General features: G+C 36.0%; 1 protein-coding gene across 1 annotated transcript in view; it reads right to left on the bottom strand.

Annotated features, from left to right (window-relative positions):
* The window catches only part of l(3)07882 (Nucleolar protein 14 homolog l(3)07882), an 85,670-nt gene that overhangs the window by 43,897 nt on the left and 17,881 nt on the right, over positions 1-23,892 (bottom strand). Inside the window, exons 2-5 of the mRNA XM_089087891.1 lie at positions 17,399-17,548; positions 11,446-11,581; positions 9,727-10,010; positions 6,062-6,210 (exon numbers count right to left, since the gene is read on the bottom strand). Of these exons, the coding sequence (XP_088944017.1) occupies positions 6,062-6,210; positions 9,727-10,010; positions 11,446-11,581; positions 17,399-17,548 (719 nt within the window). The remainder of the gene's footprint in view (positions 1-6,061; positions 6,211-9,726; positions 10,011-11,445; positions 11,582-17,398; positions 17,549-23,892) is intronic.

Below are 23,892 nucleotides of genomic sequence, written 5' to 3'. Positions count from 1 at the left end.
CCCCGTGGAGGTACCCCCTATAGTAACAGATATCGTGACTATTAACGCATTACTCCGGAAGATTCAGATTTTGATGCAGCTAGTACCGAAGAGCGACAGGTACGCAGGGACTAGGAAAAACCCGGCCATATACATCGAATAAGTTTAGTAACCTGGAACGTACAAGGTGTGAAAAATAAAGTGAAACAGATTAGTGAAGATTTAAAGTCAATCGATATTATAGGGTTAGTTGAAACATGGCATAGCGCAAGTGACCCTCCGATATTCGACGGTTTTAGTGTTGAGCATGTTGCACGAAAGCCAGCTGGAAACATGCGCTGCAATGGAGGGATAACCGTGTTACGAAGTAAAGCTTGTTTCCGAAGTTATCATAGAATTGCTAGTAATTCAGAGAAAATTCTTTGTGTACGATTGGAGTTAGTAAGAAATAAATGGATAACTTTAGTATCCTTGCACATATCACCTCAGAATAGTTCCTATAATAGAGAAGAAGCATAGGGCGTGTTAGCTGAAGAGTTAAGTAGACTCGGAAGGGATTTTACAGAGGATGTTTTTGTTGTTATGGGAGATTTTAACGCTCATACGGGTGCTGTATAAGAAATGGGGTCTTTCGTTCCGAGAAGTGCCAGATTTGGTTCCATCTGAGTATAAAATGCCTAGAAGTAGCAGAGATATGGATAGGAGGGTGAATTGTTGGGGGAGAAGGCTCTTGGAGCTCTGCTCGGAGAATGGTCTAATAATTGGGAATGGGAGATTTGGAACTGATGGGAGAGTAGGGGAGTTTACCTGTATGTCGGGAGCTCGTCCGAGTCTGATAGGTTATGTGTTGGTTGACAGTGGGCTTGCAGCTCAATCAGTTGACGTTGAGGTACTTCAGTCAGTTGGTTCAGACCACTGGCCAGTTAAGTTAGAGTTGGGTATAGAGGTTGAAGGTAAGAGGAGCGGTATTGAAAGAGGTATGAGACAGTCGGTCAAGAGAAGGTTAGAGTTCGAAAACCGTTAAAAAGAGATTGGAATAATAAAGAAATTGATAATATGAATGAGATAATATCGAGACCGGAAGTAATGGATAGATTAGAGGAGATTAGAAATCTGGATTGAGGTGCTGAGGAAGTCCTTGCCGAGTTATGTGAGTTAGTGCACCAGTGGTCTGGTAAAGCGGTAAAACTGAAAGTTAAATCAGGAAATAAAAGATATTATGATGAGGAATGTAGAAGGTAAAACCAGGAGGTAGAAACAGAATTAGAGATTGTTAGGCGGTGCCAGGATGAAGAATTGCGGTTAGAAGGGTTGAATTTTTATAGAGTTAAGAATAGGGACTATAAGAAATGGCTGACGAGGAACGGTAGGGACTGTGATAGTTTAGAAATGAAAAAGATGATGGATGATTTTACACTAGGGAATGTTAAAGAATTTTGGAGTAGAATGAGAAAGGAAAGAGCTAATATTTCAGGTCGAACTCCTTCACCGGAGTCGTGGCCTGGTTATTTTGAGAATTTAGAAGGAGATTGTGAAGAGCTAGAAGAGGATAGTCAGTCGTCATGTTCAGGTGAAAGTATTTTCCCGCTGCAGGAGAATGATTATGAATTAGTAGGGGAAGTAACAAGAGAGGAGGTTAGAGAAGTAGTTAGTAAGATGAAAGTAGGTTCAGCACCAGGTTTGGATGGGATACCAGCCTGGGTGGTTAAGAAATTTTTGTCGGTGTTTTTGTCGATATTAGTTATAGCATTTATTAGTATTGTATCTACAGGTAAGTGGCCAGAATTGTGGAAGACTTCAGTTGTTATACCGCTTTTTAAGAAGGGGGACCCTAGCTGGAATGATAAATATAGGCCCATAGTTCTAGCACCAGTTTTTAGTAAAGTGTTAGAAAAAATGATAGGAGGCTAGATAGGTGGTTAGATAAAAATAAGATTATAAATGAAGAGCAAGGAGGATTTAGGAAAGATTATAGTACAGCAGATAGGGCATTTGTGCTTAGAGCTTTAGTCGATAAGTAAGGAACAGGGATTAGCCGTCTATATGCAGCTTTTTTAGACCTAAGAAAAGCTTTTGATAATGTTGAGAGGGTGCTTTTGGTAGATATTCTTGAAAGTATAGGATTACCTAGTATTTTTGTGAGGTTAGTTACTAGCATGTATTGCGGAACTAAGGCGGTAGTAAAGGTAATAGATCAGGGTTTTTCCAGAGTATATAGAAACTATAAACGGGTAAAACAAGGTAGTGCTCTTTCTCCCCGTTTTTTTCTATATTTATATATTATTTAGTTCAGTTTTTGGAAAGAAGGTGGGTCTCGGCTCAAAATTATTTTCAGTTTTGCTTTTCGCTGATGATAGCGTTCTTGTAGCTAAGTCTGCCCAGGAATTACAGATTTTGTTAGATCCTGTTGCAGATTACTTAGATCTGAAGAAGCTCCAACTTAATGTTAAGAAGACAGAAATAGTTATTTTTGGTAAAAGAAAAGATAAAGAAAGTAATGGTAAGTTTATATTTAAAGGAGATGAAATAAAGATAGTTGAAAATTCAAAATATTTAGGTTTTGTATTTCAAAATAATGGTAGTTGGTGTGCCCACATTAAAGTCAGTAAAAAGGGGGAAAGCGGCTATATAGACGGTTTTTAGGAATGGTAAAGTTATGGGTATTAAAAGTCTAGCAATGCATAAGAGAATAATTTTATCGAAGATTATGCCAGTTATTCATTATGGTGGGGAATTATGGGGGATGGAAGCGGCAGAACAGCTGGAGACCCTTCAGGTAAGTTATTACAAAAGGCTTTTCGGCCTCCATAGAACTACACATACCCAGTTTTTGAAAGGGGAGCTAGGGCTTTTTTCGCTCCGTAAACAGAAGCTAGTTCAGGTAGTTAGATTTTGGATGAAGATAGTGCATGTACCACGAGATAAACTTATTAGAGAGGCCTATGAAGAGCTACTTGCTTCAAGGCGTAAGAGGTCTAGGCCGTGTAGGGTTAAATCCTTATTAGACAGATTAGGATTGTCATATATATGGAATGATGGTAGAGGCCCCGCTAATAGTCTGATTGATATAATAGGAATGGTTAAACAAAGATTAGAAGATCAGGAGATACAGACATGGGGGAATGAAATTGAGAGATCCGAGACATTAAGTGTTTATAAGGAAGTGAAAAAGGTGTTTGGCCCGGAGATTTGCCAGTATTTGTCATATTGGTTGCAGCTGCGGGCCAACTGTTTGCCTTTAAGATGGAGGAGTAAAGTATTTGAGAGAGGAAAGGGGTTCCCGGCGTCTAGGTACACGAGTCCCATTTGTAATATTGAAGAGGAAAATCTGGACAATTTTCTGTGCCGGTGCCAGGGGCTTACTGATTTGAGGGAGGGTATTTTGGGGAAAAGTAATTTTTCACTTCGGGGCATGTTGTCTCTGACAGTACCTAGCCTCAAGTGTAGATTATGTAGATTTGTTGATCAGGCACTAAAGATAGAAAAGGAACTATTGTGAAGAAGATTTGTTATGGTTTGGAAAAAGAAGGCTGAAGGGAGCGTTACTTTTGTTTTACTTTTATATTTGATGTATAGAGTACATGGCCCTTTATAAAGGCTTTTGAATACACTATTCTTATTATTATTATTATGTGTGTGACATTGTGTGTAATTATGTGAGTTAGTTTTATAGTATTATGTGTGCTTTTGTGTTGCAACTGTTATGTTATTTTATTTTTATTTGCTATGGGCTATGTTTAGTTATTGTCATGTTATTATCATGTGTTTTGACTATATATGCAACTGTATTTGTTTTTGCCATGGCCCAAAGAGGCTTTTGTTTTTGCAATAAATATCTATCTAAAATGAGCCCTCTTTGAAGTTAATACAAGCATCCCTTCCATAAGACCTAAATGTGCCCTAGGTCATAACTTACACCGCCTGCTCCCGGGCCCTGGGGTTCGTGTCGACACCGAAATTTTTGTTATATGATTTTTGAAATATTTTTAACAAAATGTCTATATCAAAATTTTTATAGGATGCATTTGCGAAAAAAGGGTGGGGGGGGGGGGGACACCGGTTACCATCTAATATTTTTTGACGCTTAAAAAGTGAACAAGAACTTTCAATTTCCAATCAAATGAGTCCTCTCTGAAGTTTATACAAGCATTCCTTCCATAAGAACCATATATGTCCCCAGGGCATAACTTATAACCCGGGCCCTGACGACTGGGGGGAGTGTCCTGCTCAATCATTTAATTTCCAGAACTTTAAACTACATTGAACAAAATGGCAATATTAATATTTGGATTGGTTGTTTGTGGGGATATGGTGGGTGTGGAAGTGGTTGCCTTCCAATCACTTTCAACTTTAACAAAGTGAAATAGCCATTTAAATTTCCAATCGAATGAGCCCTTTATTAAGTTTCTTCGACAAAACTTTCTATAAAAACCTTAAAGGCCCCCCTGGTATAACTTACCCCCCGGGCCCGGAGGGCTGTGGGGGGGGGGTGGTATACAAAAAGACCAGAATTCCTGAATTTTCAACTATGGTTTACAAAATGGCCATATCACAAATTTTAGGGGATGGGGTTGGGGAAATGGTGGGCTGGTGTGGCGGGTTAGTTGCCCTCCCGTCATTTATGACTGTTGGACAGTGCACTAGCCATTCTAATGTCTTATCGAAGGAGCCATATTTCAAGTTTCTACGACAAAGCTTTCTATAAAAACCTCATATGCCCCCAGGGCATAATTTACAGCCCTTGCCCTGAGGCCTGTTGGGGAGTGTCCTCCTCAAAAACATAATTTCTATCTGAAAATCAACTATGCTGAACAAAATGGTTATCTTAAAATTTTGATTGGATGTGTTTGGGGAACTGGTCGGCGTGGAAGGGGTGTTATTTGCATTCCAATAACTTTTGACCCTTAAAAAGGGCACTAGATCGAATAAGCCCCCTTTGAAGTTTCTACGATGACCCCTTCCATATGAAGTGCCTCTGGGAAAAAAAGAATAATAAAACATTGGAGCAGTATGGCCTTTACTATAGGCAACGCTGTAGCGTTGCCTCTGATTAGATTGACTTTCTCGTGTTTTTTGCGCCTTTTAATGATTTTTGCGTGTTTTAACAATCTTACCTTTCTTATCATTTATTCTGCTTTTGTAACATAGTGAGTAATTATATATATATATATATATATATATATATATATATATATATATATATATATATATATATATATATATATATATATATATATATATATATATATATATATATATATATATATATATATATATATATATATATATATATATATATATATATATTATCATTTATTTTTGTTGTTATAGATTCTCGTAAAAGCTTGTGTGAGAGCAAGTTCGCAAACTTTTGTGATAAGGATTTTTAGGTAGCTTTTCTGGAAAGCGGTAGTGTCACTGTGAAAAGTGAATTTAACTCTGAAATTAAGTCTGAAAAACATTCTTTATTTCAATCAGGAAAACTTACTTTTTAATTTATTCATATTTATGCATACCAATAAAAAAATATAATTAGACTTGTTTTTCTCTTGTAAATTTGGATGTATCACGGACAACTCACGGGAAATACCCAGCAGATGGGTCACTAGGGGGAAAACGTCAATCACACTGTTTTCTTATTATTTTGAGGTCAATCAACTGATTATACACACTATAAGAACGAACCTAAAGGGATAGCCGACCGCAAAGCTATATGCTCAATAAATCGAAAAGGCGAAGAGAAAAAAGAAAGACAACACTCACTATCACTGTAAAAGAGGACAATAAAGAATTAAATAGGACAAAAATAAAATCACATAAAAACTAAAAGTCGATGAAAAGGGGTTTGGTAATATGTTGGTATTTGTGAACCAACGCCTGAAGGCATTACTTGGGAACAACAAAATAGCCCCTTTCACTAGTTAGAAAAGCCACCAGTCTTGGACAAGCTGTCCGACAGAAAATTTTTCACACTTGTTCATTCTTTTATGTCCAACACAAGCTTTTTTTTCCAATACCATTTAGAAGAAGTCAAGAAACACAATAAAGTATGTTTTTTCTTGTCTGTTTTTTTTTTTTTTACCTGTCATCCAAGGCATCCGCACTAATATGTGTAACTACGTTTCTTTTGGCATCAGGATTCATTCTTCTTTGTCTCTCTTCCTCAAGTCGTTTTAATCTCTCCGCTTCCTCTTTCGCAATTTCATCAGCGGTTCTTAATTTGTCACTTGGCTACGAAATAGATTTAATTTACTAAAACTATTGAGTCCTTTACAGATATAAAAAAAAGAAAAATATATATATATATATATATATATATATATATATATATATATATATATATATATATATATATATATATATATATATATATATATATATATATATATATATATATATATATATATATAAGTTATATATATATATATATATGTTATAAACAACGCGTTGTTTGGGCATAAAATAGTCCTAAAATTAACATGATCGTGGTAAGGGAAAAAGACCTATGACCATATTGGTAATGCTATGATAAACAAAAGACTGGCAAAATCAGTACAAGTTAATAGGGTACACGGTCGCTGATGCTAAAAGTAAAGGCCGCCCTTTGTTAGCGTATAGGGTTAATCTAAAGCTTAAATATCGGAAGGGTAACTACCTCCCGGGAAGTTATGATGTTGGTAGACTCCAGGATGAGAATTTGAGAGAAACTTTCCAGGAACAGTTGAATACTAAACTTGAGAGTTTAAAATTTGATAATGTGAAAGATGGTTGGAATAATTTTAGAAAAATAATTTGTGAAATTGCTGAAGGTGTATTAGGGGAGAAAGCTAGAATTGCAGCTAAGAATATTAGTGAAAAAGCTTTATGTTTAATAGAAAGGACAAAGGACTTGTACAAGAATCATCTGAGCAATAGATCATATGAAAACAAAATAAACGTAAAGAAAGTGACGAAGTCATTAAAATATGAACTAAGGAGGTGTGAAGTGAAGTCTATGGATAAAATCGTCGAGGATTCAGAAAATGCAGCCACCCAGCATAATAATAAAATATGTTACTGGCATGTTAATAAATTGAGAGGGAGTAGTCAATCCGGACTTGTCCCAGTTAAAGATAGGAATGGGGTCGCAATTAGCGATAATGAAAAAACTAAGGAGAGATGGGCCGAACATTTTGAGAACTTGCTTAACCGAGATAGAGTTGCAGGAAAAAATATAGAGGAAAATAAAAAAGTTTGTGATACTTTCGATGTGAAGGAAGATTTGTTTTGTGAGGAGAAATTAGCAACAGTACTAAAAGGATTAAAGAATAATAAGGCTCCAGGTGCTGATAGGGTGGTAAATGAGTTTCTTAAATATGGTGGCTCTGAGGTTAGAAATAATTTTTTGAAGATTATGAATATGATTTTTGAAAAGTTGGAAGTCCATAAAGATTTTTGGAAAACCTTAATTAAGACCCTGTATTAGAAAGGTTATGAAAGCGAGCGTGGTTTTTATCGTGACATTAGTCTGGTCTCTGTGGGTAGCAATTTACTTAGTAATATCATAAATTTTAGACTAAGAGATACTATCGATAAAGTTTTAAGAGAAGAGCAGTGCGGTTTTTGAAAAGGTAGAGAATGTGTTAACCAAGTTTTCACTCTTAGGATAATAATTGAGAAGTGCCTAAGTTTTCAAACACCTTCGGTCCTCAGTTTTATAGATTACGAGCAAGCGTTCGATTCTGTTGATAGAAGAGCTTTAGTAAAGGTTTTATCCTTGTATGGTATACCAGACAAATACATTCAAGTGATTAGTGCTATGTACGAGAAAAACACTGCTGCGGTTAAGGTAGGAAATAAGGTTAGCAGCTGGTTTTGTATTAAATCAGGAGTTAAGCAGGGCTGTGTTCTATCCCCCTTTATATGGATTATTTTGATGGACTTTGTTTTAAGGAGCACAGGAAAGGCAATGGGAGACCACGGAATTAAATGGGGAAGAAAAAGTCTCCTGGACTTGGATTATGCTGATGTTTTAACCATCCTGGATGAAAGTGTGAGCAAAATAAATGAAGTTTTAGAGGTTTTGCGAGTTCAGGGTGCTAGAATTGGTTTGAAAATTAATGTTAGGAAAACTAAGTCACTAAGGCTAGGAATAAGTGAAGATGAAAAGGTGACGTTGGGTAATGAAAAGATTGATCAGGTGGGCAGCTTCACTTACCTTGGTAGTATTATTAGTAAAGATGGTGGGAGCAGTGACGATGTTAAAAATAGAATAGCCAAGGCTCAGGGTGTTTTTTCACAGTTAAAAAAGAAGTCTGGAAGAATAGGAAGATATGTCTGCAAATCAAGATTAGAATATTAAAGACTATAGTCATGATAGTGATCAAATTTGGCTCTGCAGCTTGGGCGCTCCGAAAAGCGGATGAAGATTTGTTAGACGTCTCCAGGAAAAATTGCGTAAGGATTGGTCTGGGTATCCAGTTGATTGACCCTAATTCAACTTACAGGCTTTACAAAAACTGAGATTCAATGAAGTGCTCTTGGGCTATAATGAAAGAAAGGTTGAGGTGGTTCGGGCCCGTTGTGTGGATGAAGGATGACAGATTGCCCAAGATTGTTCTTTTCGGCCTACCATCTAGGTCTAAACGGAAAGCAGGTTGTAATCGTTTGGGGTGGGAGGACGTCATAAAGAAAGATTTAAAGGAAATCGGAACTTCGTGGGTGGTTGTAAAAAGGGAGGCTTTGAATAGATTGGGGTGGAGGAGGATCGTGCGTAGCTGTGTTGGCCTCAGGCGGCTTGGTGCTGCGGTGAGTTGTTAGTAGTAGTAGTAGTAGTAAAGAAAAGACACTAGCCCAGAGTAACAGGAAATTTAAAAATACGTTTTCAAAAAAAACTGTCAAATGAGGAAGAATCGCTATTTGATTCAGGCATAGTAACTACTATCGATAGATCCTAATGATATATGTTCGTTGTAAGAACAAATTTATGTGAAAGATCGATATGAACCTTGATGGCAAGTTTGCTTAATTCTGCCTTTTGGGAGTACACGCCCGTTTTAACCTCTTTGAGAGCCCAGGGAAGAAGAAGCCCAGGGAAGGAAACCGACACGTCATCCGTGGACACCAAAAGCGCCGTATCTTTTTTTGTTGAAAACTAATACAGTTGCGCGTTAACAGGTTCAAGACATATGTTCTGGCCTCGAATTACTGTGATGGAAATCATAGCTCAAAAACTTGGAACGGCGATGTCCACGTCTCTTAAATAATTTCATTCGATTCCATGAAGTTTTTGTTCTCCTCAACATTTTGAAAAATACAAATACAAAGTTTTTGCTGTTCTCCAAGCAAAAGAGGATGTTCATGTGCCATCATTTTTATACTAGGCTTTACGTTTTAGCGAAATATGTTTAGGCAGTTTAGTTTATACTTGGAACGGAGCGATTTGGAAGCATAAAATGGTGCAAATTTCGCAATTTCACTTTCAAGACTAAGAAAATTTGATAAAATTTAAAAAAATCAAAACATATTTCTTTAGAATGAGACCTCGCTCAATTTTACCAATAAGCAGTTCACTTTGGCAAGAAAGATACAATAATATCCTCGAATCAGTGGTTTTTCTCCTTTTTTTGCATGGTAAATTCTCCTAAGCTATCATCCTTTCTTTTACTTTTCTATACCAACATAATATGTTATCGGTTAAACTGATTGTAAAAACTACGATAAATGTGAACAGCATAAAAAAAGGGAAAATCTCTAACATTTGAATACCTGTCCTCGTGCTTCAAATTTCAGCTGTTTAACTGCTTTATCATAATCATCTTGTAGTCGCGTACCTTCTTCTTCTTCTACTTTTCGCTTCATTCCACCCAGAAGTTCTGCAATGTTCTTGAAGTCTGAATCAAGTTGTTCGGTCAGTTCTTCCGTTTCTTCTCTGAGCTTTTGACGCTCATCTTTTCTCTTTTTGCTGTCAGCGATTAGCTGTTCAATTGGGGTGGGGCCACCTTCTTTTTTGCTAAGTAATCCACCACCAAAGTGGGATTCAGTAATGGTTGCTGTAAGAAAAATCTGATTGTTATAGCGACTTCATATTGACTAGACAGACCTACCACACTGGTCTACATAAGGTCCGTAAAAATATAGCCTGGTTCCTGATTGGTGGATTTATTTTTTGTAAGTGACCAACCGAAGCCCTCTTCATATCCATACGTTAAGTAACTTATTTTCCGGATTGGCCATTTTAAATAATCCTAATACTACAGCACAAGTTCCATAGAATGGGAACGGCCCATGCCATATACTGATGATACATTTAGATAAGAGGGAATTTGTAACATACCTGAAATGGATTTATGCCAATGTAAAAAAAAAGTACGTACACATGTAAGGAAACTCTACTTTGGGCTAAGACGTAAAAAAACATAATTTAATCTTTCATAACAGTATTCGATTTGACAAATTCTGCATGACTCAATATCAATATAACGTTATCGCTAACTCAAGTCCGGCTAGGATACTTTTTACCCTCGGTGAAAGAACACAGCCATTAATTCAGTAGTGGCTTTAGACCTCATAATCTGGGGGGGGGGGGAAAGGATATCACAAGCTCACAATTTATATAATATAAAAGTAATCCATCGCCAGATGTCAGAAAAACCGGGCGGTATCTGCCCCCCCCTGTCCAGACCTAGAACCGCCACTGCATTAATTATTTGGTAAATTGTTTTTCAACAGATTCTAAAGCAAATTATGATCATTCCCACTCCAAAAGGCATTGCCTATACGGTTTACATGATAAGTAGGGTTTTCGTTTCGTCAAATTTTCCCCCCTCCTCCCATGAAAGAAAAATCATGCATACCGGTTTGATGTAAACTTTCCCTATGTGTCGTCTGCACTCCATTGTTTATCCGCTGAACGTGTCTATGGATCAAAAGAAATACCTTTATTATAGAAATTCTTACCAAAAATAAGCGTAGGGTCACCACCCTCAAAAGACTAGTGTTGTCTAAGCTTCATTGAAAACTAGAAACATAGCTTAAATGAAATTGTAATTTAAAAACTTTATTTTTTAAACATTTGAAAGAACTAGATTTAAAAAGAAAAAAACCATTGACAAAAATTTATTGCACATTAGATTAGAAAAACTTATCTGATTTCTAAAAATATACAAATGTAAAAAAAAAAAAAAATTACACACAGTATGAGCAGCATAAAATTATAAAAGTTATACCAAAAAAAATCTTATTTCGTCAATGAAGCGAAACAACAGTCTTTTTAGGGGGGTCTGAGGGGTTGTAAAACCACCCTGCTTCGGTTGATTTATTTATTTTGGTACTTCGCTGCTTATAGAACTAAAAAAAACTAGCCAAACCTATGATCTTAAGTGTTGTCTACAAAGAATAAAAATATAAACACCAGTCTCTGACAATAGAATTATCCAAGAAAGGAATAAAGCTGATAAAGAGGGGAATAAATTCAAAATTTCATACATCCAAGTCTTCCAGAATTTTCTTCATCGTCTTCGTCTGAACGAGGGTCATCATAACGCTCCAATTCCGCTAAGCTTTGACCTCTGTGTGTGAGTATAGTGTCTTCTTCTACATCTTCTAAGCTGAACAAGGCTTTCTGTAAGCTCAGAATTGTCATATTAGAAATAGAAATAAGAAAAGTCAACCAGCTGAATTGAAAATAAGAAAAAAAGTTTCTTCTTGACGCGTATAATTGCTATCAGGTCAAGAAATAATGCCCACTGATCTAATGAAGAATTTGCCAAACATAAATAATTTTTTTACTATATTTCTAAAAACCCTTTGCAACTGATATCGAAAATTGTTTGTTGATTCCAGAGGGATTTAATTAAAAAAAAGTAAATTTTTTCCCCCAAGCCACTGACCACAAACATATAAGAACATTTCCAGGTATCTACGATCAAAACCTTTTCATTTCAGTCTCATGTCATGTTGCTAGCTTGACAAACTCAAGACAAGAGAGGTTTGTAATATTTTCAGCTGCCAAGAAAAGCTTAATTTTAGGGTAGTGTAGTCTGTTGTCCACGTGTACGTGACAAAATTATTAGGAGCACTTAGTAGGCTTGTATTGTATTTATAGTGCACTTTGTTCTGAAGCACATTTGCATTGTATTATCTGCATAAATGTTATTTATGATAATGTTACTATCATATATTGCATTATCTGAATTTCAACCTCAATTTGTGTGACCGGACGTCATCCTTGTCTTTGGATTTTCTTTCAACAATGCTCGCTTATGGAACACTACCTTCTGCATGCATTCCAACTCGCATAACTAACACTACCGCTTCTTTGCTTGATAATATTTTTTCATCTTTGACCTTGGTGCAAAAATTCTGTATTGAAGAGTGATATCTCAGACCATTTTCCTGTTTTTTTCCATGTATGATTTTTCCGATTCGTTGCCAAGGAGCCAGGGAGCTGGTTTTTCCTCTTTAAAATTTAATGATGAGGGTTTGCATCTTCTTAGGTCACGGTAGGCGGGTCGTTCATGGACTATTTCTGAAAATGAATCTGATATAGATTCTTTGTTTAATTCGTTTTTTTTGATTCTTTGAAAGAATTTACCTTGGATACATGTGATGCGCCTCAGTCGAATCCGGCATCGAAAAGAACAGCCCCTTTGAATCCTTGGATGACTCCTGGACTCCTTAAAAGTTGGAGGATGAAAAATAATCTTTGGAAAGCTTACAAATCCTATAAGCCTACTTCGCGTGACTCTCGACTTTAACTTTTCAAAACTTATAGAAGAGTTTTCAATTCGCTTTGCCGAAAGGCTAAATCGTTATTTTATTTTAGAAAATTCTCTGCGTGTGGTAAAGACATTAGGAAAACATGGCAAGTAATCAATTCTGTTATCAGGCCATCTTCTCTGCCTCTTTCTTTCCCTTCAAGTGTTGTGATTGACGGCGAAAATGTAGAGGGTGAGCTAAGAGTTCAAGATGCGCTTACTTCCCATTTTGCTAACATCGGCAAAACTATAGCCTCTTCTGTAAGTCTTTCTTCTTCTCTACCTGATTTTATGTCTTACCTTGAACCGCCTTGTCCTAAATCAATGACATTGGAACCTGTCTCGGAAGCGGAAATAGCCAGAATTGTCGATGGTTTGAGAGGTTCTTCATCTTCTGGCCCAGACCGTATTCCGACTAAGGTTGTCAAGTTCATTCTTCCTGTCATCGTTTCGGCCCTCACGAGACTTGTCAATCTTTCTTTTGAAAATGGTGTCTTCCCAAGTGCTTTAAAGCGTGCTCGTGTTATTATTCTTTTTTAAAGGTCGATCAAGGAATGATCCTGCAAATTATCGACCCATATCTCTTTTATCAGTGTTTAGTATAATTTTTGAAAAAGCTATGCTTTCTCGACTTCTTGATTTTCTTAATTCTAAACAATTTTTTTTATGATTTTCAGTTTGGTTTTAGGGCGAAGCACTCAACTGAACATGCACGTGCAACTGTCTTGAATTATTTAAATTCAGCTCTTCACTCTGGTCTGATACCTGCTGCTCTTTTTATCGATGTACGAAAAGCATTCGACTCATTAATAAACAAGATTCTTCTTTGGAAACTGTCCCATATTGGTATAAGAGGGAATGCTTATTATTGGTTTCTATCATATTTCTCTGGTCGAGTCATCTCGGTTGATCCGCACTTTTCTAACCCCGTCTGGAATAGAGTTGGGCCAGTACTCTTTTTAATCTACGTCAATGACGTTATTAATGCGGTTAAAAATTTAAAACCTACCATTTACTGTCGTCTTTGTTAACCAGCATCCGTCACTGATTGTGACAGGAGTTCGTCCTTACAAGATGCAATTATTGCTTTTACTGATGACAGTACTCTTGGCACAGCTGGTAGAACTGAGTCTGATCTTCGTTCAAGGATGAAAGCCCATTTTGAAAGAGTTATCCAGTGGTTAGATGTAATATATCTTGCCTTAAATGTTGGAAAGTCATGTTTTCTCATTTTCTCCAGAGTCTCAAAGGCTTGCCCTGACTTAATGAAATACACGTATCAAGAGGTTCTCTAAGTAGACCTAAGGATCGTTACGTTCGATTCATAGGCATCTTTCTTGACGAAAATCTTTCCTTCAAGCATCATACCGACCTGATCAAAATGAGTCTCCAGGAGCCTCGGAATCCTTAGAAAGCTCAAACACATATTTCCAGGGTCGATTCTTAGAATCTTGTTGTGCAGCCTATGTCAGTCTCATGTTTTATTTTGTTCTTTTATTTGGATGTCAACCTTTAACTCGTCTTTGAAGCCACTTTCAAAATTTTATTAGCAAGGACTCTTATTCAGGAAACTAACCAATCTTCACTTAAACCCTTGTTTGATTTGAAATATCTCTATTTTCTTTCTTGTTCTTCTTTCGTTTTTTACAGTTGCATGGCCATCCTCCTGCTGCCCTATGTAAAAATATATATTTTGTTTCTGATCAGTCTACATTTCATCTCCACGCTTCCGACAATTTGCAGATTCTTCATACTCCATCAGTGAGGTCTGACTTCAACCTTCTGACAGCTTGCAACAGGATCTGAAACACGCCCAGAGTCTGCACGAAGCTTCCACTCGTTTGGTATGTTCAAAAATTATGTAAGAGAATTTCTAGCTAGTTAATAAATTTTTTCCGGCTTCCCTTGGATTTGATGTCTCTGGATTGAGTTGGGTGTTTAACTGAGTTGGTGAAATCATGCGCTACCCCCTGCCTAGCTTGTCATTTTGGGGATTATTAAGGTAGGCGACTGAATTTTTTTTGGGATTTTGTTTATATTTTTTTGTGTTGGTATTTTTTCTCCCCTGTTCTTTCACTGCCATGAAGCCTTATGGGGGAGATTGTGTTGAAGTAGTTTTGTAATTATGATTTTTATTGTTAAATAAAGAACTCAGAACTCGGATCTATGAAAATCCACTAAATTTTTCAATATTTTTCAGTTTTGCGGAATATGACTAACCTTCTAAAATTCGCAATTTTCCAGAGGCCTCCCGAATATTTCAATTGTGTAAATATTCGCTGTTATATTTTACTGTTATCAAATACTGTTTTCGGATATTTATAATTATCTAAATCCCTCTATTTTGAGCGTTAGTTAACATTACCGCAAGTCTCTCCTTACTTAGAGTTCATTACCACAAACTGTTTTGATCATACCTTCAAGTACAGTCATCACAAACAAAACCATATTGAACGCAAAAAGTAAGTTTGGAGTGCTTATGCTTTAAATTCATATAGTTACATGAGAAAAAAGTTAACATGCATTGATCGTTTTTCGCAAAGGAAAAATTGAAATTTGGAGATCCAACAGCTTCTCGAAGTTTTGCCAACAGATTAAGCAACAATTAGTGTGATTTATTTTTGAAAATGTTGTCTTTTTTGTCAAAAAGTACGGTAGATCATAATTTTTAGTTTGGAAGTGTAGTCAGGGTTGAACATAAAAATGGACCAAGTAAGCCTTTTGACTGGGGCCCATTGGTATATGTGGGTCCAATGAGGCTAATTTTTAATACTATATAGCGGGTCTGTCAAAATAGTTTATCAAGAGGGGCCAAGTTAAACTATGTAGATCAAGTTGCAGGCTGTAATAGTAAAAAAAAAAAAAAAAAAAAAAAAAAAAAAAAAAAAAAAAACGAAATTGCAGTTGGAAATACAGAGTAACATACAACTATACCTCAAGTTCCAAGGCTCTCTGACCTCCAGATACTTTGACTCATGGGCAATAGCAGCGTAATGACAAAAGCGACTATGCTTGTCATATTGGACTTGAAACCCCCTTAAAGGTGCAGCAAAAAAAAGAGGTGCAACATGCCTGTTTTTGTGATAATAGTTTGTAGTGGAAGGGGGAGGATGCCAATAGAAGGTCTCGGGTCCAATCTTAGTTATCCAATCTTACTAATTCAAAATCCTTGCGTTATTTTGGTTCAATCAAGATGCAACATACCTAACTTACTGCTGAGAAATTGGAGATGGGAGGAACAAAGGGGTTTTGAAGGAGCCACGGACTCGTTGGCAGGGTCAAAGACCCGCTGTGTGCTTCCTAATAATACTAACTGTAAATCCTTATGCACTTTCAGATTAAAAATTATGACACGATTCTCCTTCTAAACAGGTGTAACGTGCCTTCTTTTCTGCTAAAAAGTTAGCAGTAAGAGAGGCAGAGTTGGAAGGTGGAGTTGCCTCCAGCCCATTTTGGCTCTTCAATCATATAAATTGTAACTCTTTTCTTGATTCTGATTCAAAAGCTACGACGTACGATATCTACCTTTTTGCCAAAATTTGAAACGGGAGTGGTGGGTGGGTAATAGAGGCGCCAAATCTCTACCATTTGCCATGTGGTTGTTTTTCCAACGAATCAAGTGGTCGCCCACTTTTTAACACAGTCATTGTATAATTGTTTTTTTGCAGTGTTCGTCACAACAAAGAAGCTGTTATCCTCTTGAAGTTTCCAAAACAGACTACTTCAGGAACAAACTGTTTTACAGTAATAACACTTTCATTGTATCCTTTCTTTCTTTCTTGCTTTTTTTATACTGTCGAATTCAGATTATTGCAAGTAAGGGGTAAGAATTTTCCCTCTACGGTTTTATGCAAAGTGCTCTACCGTAAAGAATTAGGAAAAATCGGGAGTTCTATTTTTAACAAAAAGTCTATATGCAGTTATGCAGTTTTTGGTAGCAGCAGGCACCAAATAATAATAAAAAAATAGGTGAAAAATCAGCAAAAATAAGCTAAAAACATATGGCACCAAATAACTTAAGAAGAGGTAGCTTTTCTTAGAAGGTGTAGTTGTCTTTGGGAATCAAAATACTATTGTTTGGATTTTTATGGACAAAAAGCATTGTCAAATTTAACTAATTAGTTTTGTCTTTTTGTTTTCATGGTTCAATGTGGCAACACTTACAAAAATGTTGTAATAAAATAAAAACTTCACAATTTAGAAACAAACGAAATATAAATATTAGAAAATCACAGTTCTCAGGTATGAATAGACCTAAGACAGGTCTGAGAGGGGGGGGGCAATAATTTTTTTTTTATGGCCTTGATATTTTAGAGAGAGATTAGCTGAACAGAGTGCTAATTAGTCATAAAGAGAGCGTTAGGAAGAAATTAATGGAAGAGTTTGAGAAAGTACAAAACCGTAGCAATGCTGTAGGAAACAATGTAAAAAATGGCAAGCTTAATTTTGATGCTTTAGAAGAAGCTAAAGATTTATTCACTTTAATTTTTTTCATATCAGAAACATGGATTCTGAAAGCCCTAATCCTCAGGAGAATTGATTGACCCTCATCCCCCTTGACGGTCTGAGAGGCTTAAGTCTATGATTAGTGAGAAAAGGGCGTTGACTGGTGAAAATAAAATCTTTGCAACTTGAAAGTACTGAGTGTTTTTAGTCTTTAGAAGTCAATTCCAAAAATATACCTTTGAACTAGTTTTGGCTCTTTCAGCAGCAAAACGAGCCATCATTTTGTCTTCTAGTGTCATGCTTGTATCACCTTCTCCAAGTCGTTTGTCAATAAACTTGTTTGTTTTGTATCTGTCTTTCAGCATTGGCAACAGCGTTTCTTGTCTCTGAAACAAAATTACAAGATGAAAATCTTTAAGATGGTAAAACGTCAATTCATACTAGAGTTAGCACTTAATTTTCCTACTCAACATTTTCTATTTCATAATAATTAGTGAAACAAGTGACAAAAAAATATAGATAAATTCTTATAACACAAGTGGAATCTATTGCAAAAAAATATATATAATAAAGTTGTCACAAGATTTTGTTTCAAATCTAGAATGTCCCAGAATTCCATTCCTACACTTCTAAAAAAGGTGTTTGAGCAATCTTTAAAGGTATGAAAAAGCCTTAATTATATTTTTTAAGCTCTTTTCTATCCCTCATCTAGTTTTAAAATTTGAAAAAAACCTAAGCATGTAGCAACAAGTAATTAGTTTAATGCTAAATGTCTGCATATATAAACAAAAAACTAAGCATCAATAAAAGAAAAAAAGGAATTGTGGAAAAAATTCGCTTCAGTCCACCTTGAGTCCATCTAATTTTCAGTTAACAATAGATACATCAAAATAATTGGCTTCTTATGCTAATTCCAAATACATAAAATTCATTAAGTTTAATCTTACCCTTCAAAGGTTACAAACCTGAGAAAATTTGCCTTATTTTTGAAAAAGGGGCAAAATAAATAGTTTTTCCAGAAGAAAGATCATGGATGCACGTTTTTTTTCTTAGGGGTGATGGTATCAACCCAATGGTCCTAGAGGATTGGGAAAGGACTTATTCAAGCGGAAATTGAAAATTCTAGCACCCTTATTAAGTTACAAGAAAATGGAGGACAACTAGCACCCTTCCAAGCCCCTTTTTTTATCCCAACGACATCCAATCAAAATTTTGAGAGACATATTGTTCAGCATAGTTGAAAAGTCCAACAACTATGCCTCTGGGGGTGATATGACACTCCAAAGCCCCTGGGGAAAGGGCAAATAAAATTTGCATTTTGTTTACACAAAGTATTTGTTATTGGAAAATATAAAGATTTCCTTTGGGGGACTTTCAGCGGGAGGCAATTTTCCATGGGGATAATTTTCTGTTGGGAGGGAGGTTTCCACTAAAATTTTACATAGAAGGAATACCAGAATTCATCTATGGAATTCATTTTATTTGTCTGACTTTCTCTTTGGCAACTCAATTTTATACATAGAGATGTTCTGAAGGAAATGTTCAGGGGAAATTTTCGGTGGGGTTGAAATTGTATGAGAGGATTTTTTCATGGAGGGGGGGATCTTCCACAGGAAAAAATTTCCCTTGGTGTGGGGGGGGTCCCAGGAAAAGATTCGGAGAGGGGGGATTTCAGGCAAGATTTGAAAAACAATCAGAAATCAATTTTAAAAGTTTTTTTTTCAAATGAAAGCAAGGAAAGTCTTCTAGAAGGAATTGTCCCCAGGTTTGAGACGAGCGTAAACTGCCACTCGCGGGATCTGATACTAGCAATGGACCTTGGGGTCCCAAAGAATGCTGCAAATGGGCTTCTTCTTTGTATCTCCTGAAATAAGTTGTTTTTATAAGGGAGAACTAACCTGCACCTTTACCATAGGGCTCCTGCGCCCTACACTATAGGGGGAACAAAACTACATCTTTACCGTCTTTTCTTATCAACACGGAATAACCCTCCAAAATTCTTTTCTGAAAGAAGTGGTCAGGTTATGAAGTTTCAAGTCAAAGTTTAAGGCTACTTCAACTTCAATGTGCTCTGCTTACTGTGCAAAAAAAAATGTAATTCATTTGTATAGATATATTTCTGTACTAGCTCTAGCTCTTTTCCAGATTAATTAAAAAAAATTTCCACAAAATAAGTTTTTCAAAGAAAAATAAAGAACTCCATTAAACAAAAAATGAGCAAAAATAAATCAAATAATCTACCAAGCGGGGAACTACCACAATTCAGCATTGATAAATAAATGAAACCCAAAACGAACAGAAATTACAATAAATAACCGAGTCAAACTCAAAACGAGCAGAAATTAACATAAGTTGGGCTCAAAACCCCTATGCCTTCCCAGAGCAGAATTTGCACTTTACTAAAAAAATATAAATGTTTTTACTTTTATAACTTTAATAAATCAAATAATATTAAGATTTTGATTACTAAATATCAGTATAGCCTATGTATATTAAACTGACAATGCACATTCATTCGTAATTTTTTTCAGTAAAGTGTAAATTATGTTATGGCCTTGGGAAGGCATAGTGTTTTTGAGCCAAACCAATTTTAATTTCTGCTGGTTTTGAGTTTGACTCGGTTACTTATTTTAATGTCTTTTCGTTTTGGGTCTTATTTATTTGTCGATGCTGATTTGTGTTAGTTTCAAGCTTGGTAGATTGTTTGATTTTATTTTTGCTCATTTTGTTTAATTGAGCTATTCACTTTTCTTTGGAAAAATTATTTTGTGGAAACAGTTTTCTTTATTAATTTATGTTAGTTTTATATTAACATAATATTTCCAGGGAAAAAAAATAATACTTTAAATTTTTTCGTTTTTTTAATAATTTATAGTTTGGCCTGCTATTTTTATGCTGGAAAAAAATTTTCAGCAATTTTTAACAACATAGACCCTTTTAAAAATCTGGATACAAAAAAGACTGTTAAATTTAGTTTCATACCCCCTCTAGTTGACCTGAAATGAATAACTTGTCAACATTCGCAAAGAAAATCTCTTTACGTTCTTTGATAGCTGGAATACACTTACAATATTTTGATTTGCTTGAATTTAAAGAGAATTAGTAGCCCCGAAAGTTTGAACATAATACCCTCAGTCGATCTTGGGATACTGCTGAGATGCCTTATTGGGAATTAGCATTAACACAGTGCATTTTGATTGAATATTAAGGAAAAATTTAATTTTTAAAAATAACCGCACTTGGGTGGGGGGGGGGGGGAGGGGGATTAGTTTACCTCCAATCATTTTCGACTATTAAAAAGGACATCAGCCCTTTCTATTTTCAATCGAACGGGTGCTTTTCGAAGTTCCTACGACAACTTCTTCGATACAAGGTGCCCTGGTCTAAACAACAACAACAACAACAACAAAAATGATACATTATACCCACATCGATCTTTACTATAAAAATGTCAAGCATTCCAATCACTTTCGATTATTAAAAGGGGCACTAGGCCTTTCGATTTCCAATCGAATGATCCCTTTTTGAGTTTCTACGACAACGCTTTATATAATTTAAAAAAAAAACAAGTTTTTCAAACTGAAAGTAAGGAGCGACAAGAAAACATAAACCGCACCGAACTGCGGCCGTATATGACAGGGGCGGTCCCCGCCTCAACGCTTCGCTCTTAACGCTAAATTTTTTTATTGTTTTAAAAAATAAAGTTGTGAGACAGATACAACCCTTAGCGTAAAGAGCGAGGCGTTGAGGAGGGGACAGCCCCTTTCATATACGGAATAATTTCTGTTCGTTTTAAGTTTATAGTCGCTCCTTACTTTCAGTTTAAAAAAGTTGTTTTTTTTATTTAATTTCTGATCGTTTTTTAGTCAATGTAGCTTTTATTTTGGCTCACCGTCATTGAATAAGAAAACAAAATTTGCATAGAAATTTTTCTTTTCTTCTGCTAAATGGCTGTCCCTAAATTTGGGTCTGAAGTAATCTACAAATTAACTTACGCAACGAACTTCTATATTCGTATATTTTTCTTCTGGCAAAAAATACAAAGTTGCAGATATGAGCTTGAAACCTATGTAATAGGGTTTTCTGATACGCTGAATCTGACGGTGTGATTTACATTAAAATTCTTTCACTTGTAGGGGATGTTTCCCCACTCTTTAAAAAATCAGGTAAATTTTCTCAGGGTCGAAGCCTTTGATGAGCAATACTAAACTTAATAAAATTTATATATTTAGAATCAGCATTATAAGCCCATTCTTTTGATACATTTATTGAGATCAAAATTCCGTTTTTAAAAGTTTCGATTACTATTGAGCCGTATCGCTTGTTTTTTTTTTATTGTGTTTTTTATTAAGTATATGTTATTAAGTATATGAGGGGGTTGTCGCGTTATTCAATAAAACGCTCTTTAATTGAAAATTTAAAAAAAAAAATTTTAATAAAAACAAAACTGAATAAAACAGTCCTTTTAATTATACTATATAGATATTTTTAAAGCACGAAAAAAAAACTGTCGCGCAACGAGCGAGGTATTGACTTGGGGGAGAACCCCCTCATATACGGAATAATTTCTGTTCGTTTTAAGTTCTAATGTTGCTTCTTGCTTTCAGTTGAAAAAACTTGTTTTTTTTAATCTAATTTCTGATCGTTTTTTAAATAATACTTGAAAATCCGGCGCCCCCTTCATAGAAATGTCCCTTACCCCAAAGAAACATCCACCACGGAAAGATTCTCCCGAATGGCCCCCGCCGCCCGCCCCCCCCCCCCCCCACAAACAATACTTCCTGAAAAATTATGGATAAATACCAAAAAAAAAAAAAAACTTTAAGCAAATGGCAAATTTAATAAATTTCAGCCCATACCCTGGTAACAGTGGGGTATACTTAATCCTAAACGACATATTTATTAGATTTTCAACTATGCTGAACAAAATGGCTATCTCAAAATTTTAATTGGGTGACTCTGAGAAAAAAATAAGCGTGGGAGGGGGCCTAGTTGCCCTCCATTTTTTTGGTCACTTAAAGAGGATACTAGAACTTTTAATTTCCGTTCCAATGAGCCCTCCTACGATATTCTAGGACCACTGGGTCAATACGATTACACCTGGGGACAAGAAAAAGAGAGAAAAAAAAACACGCATCCGTGATCTTTCTTCTGGCAAAAAATGGAAAATTCCACATTTTTGTAGATAGGAGCGTGAAACCTCTACAGTAGGGTTCTCTGATACGCTGAATATGATGGTGTGATTTTCATTAAGGTTCTATAACTTTTAGGGGGTCTTTCTCCCTTTTTTCGAAAATCAGCCAAATTTTCTCAGGCACGTAACTTTTGATCGGTAAGATTAAACTTGATGAAACTTATATATTTGAAATCAGAATTAAAATCTGATTCTTTTGATGTATCTATTGGTACCAAAATTCCGATTTTTTAGAGTTTCAGTTACCATTGAGCAGGGTCGCTCCTTACTTACAGTTCGTTACCACGAACTGTTTGAAAAACACTTTATATGCCCCCAGGGCATAAATTACAACCCTTACCCTAAGGGCTGTGAGGGTGGTTGTCATCCTCTAAGAACTAATTTCCAGGACTTTCAAATATATTAAACAAAATGGCTATATCAAAATTTTGATGGGATGTGTTTCGGGACGTGGGGGGCGTGAAAAGGGTTTTAATTGCTTTCAATTCCATTTTGACTACCAAAAACGGTTCAAAGATATCCAAGTTCCAATTGAAAGATCCCTTCTCAAAGTTCTTGTAAAAACTACTTCGATATGACGTGCCCTGCTTTAAAGAAAACAAATAAATAATTCGTTGTGCCAAAATTATTCTTATATACCCCCAGGTCATAACTGAAAAGCCCTTCCCTAAGGGTTGTGGGGAGTAACCTCCTCAAAAACATATTTTCTCTCTGGAAATCAGTTACTCTGAACAAAATGGCTATCTTAAAATTTTGATTGGATGTGTTTCGGGAAATGGTGGGCGTGAAAGGGGTGTTATCTGCCTTCCGATCACTTTCGACTATTAAAAAGGGCACTAGCTATTCCAATTTCCAATCGAATTGGCCCTTCTCGAAGTTTCTACGACAACTCCTTTGATACGAATTGCCCTGGTATGGAAAAAAAAATACATTGTGCCAACATTGTAATTTACTTAGGCAGCGCGATTGCGCTGCCTATAATAACATCCTGAATTGCCTAATGCTCTTTTACCTACCTCTTTTCATCCGAAAAATCAGACAGAAAATGAACAGAGTTTTAAAGTGGAAGGTAAAATTTTTGTTTCAAGAAAAATTTCTTCTTCTTCTTCCTACGAACCGATATACATGGCGAGCCCAAGAGACAGTATTTATCTTTAAGAAATAGATTAGCTGGTATGACGGTTGACTCCCAGCGGGCTATCACGAAACCAACAAAATAGAGAAAAAAAACAAAACACGGCGGCGGGTTAGTGACGCCACCGCCGATAGAATCAGCGGCGGCGTCAGCGCGCTGATGCTAGCTCGGCGGCGCGCCACCGTTTTTTTCGGCGGCACGCAACCGACTTTTCGGCGCGGCTTCGGGGTCTACTCTGTAGGTAGCAAATTACTGAGTAATATTATATAAAATTAAATAAAAATTGTTTTTAAATTTTTTGGTATACCAGACAAATACATTAAAGTGATTAGTGTTATGTACGAGAATAACACTGCTGCGGTTAAGGTAGGAAATGAGGCTAGCAGCTGGTTTTGTATTAA

This window comes from Artemia sp. Qi Xiang Cuo, chromosome 4, assembly GCF_049724085.1.
Source record: "Artemia sp. Qi Xiang Cuo chromosome 4, ASM4972408v1, whole genome shotgun sequence".
Lineage (NCBI taxonomy): Eukaryota > Metazoa > Arthropoda > Branchiopoda > Anostraca > Artemiidae > Artemia > Artemia sp. Qi Xiang Cuo.
This window is presented reverse-complemented; position numbering and strand designations above follow the sequence as displayed.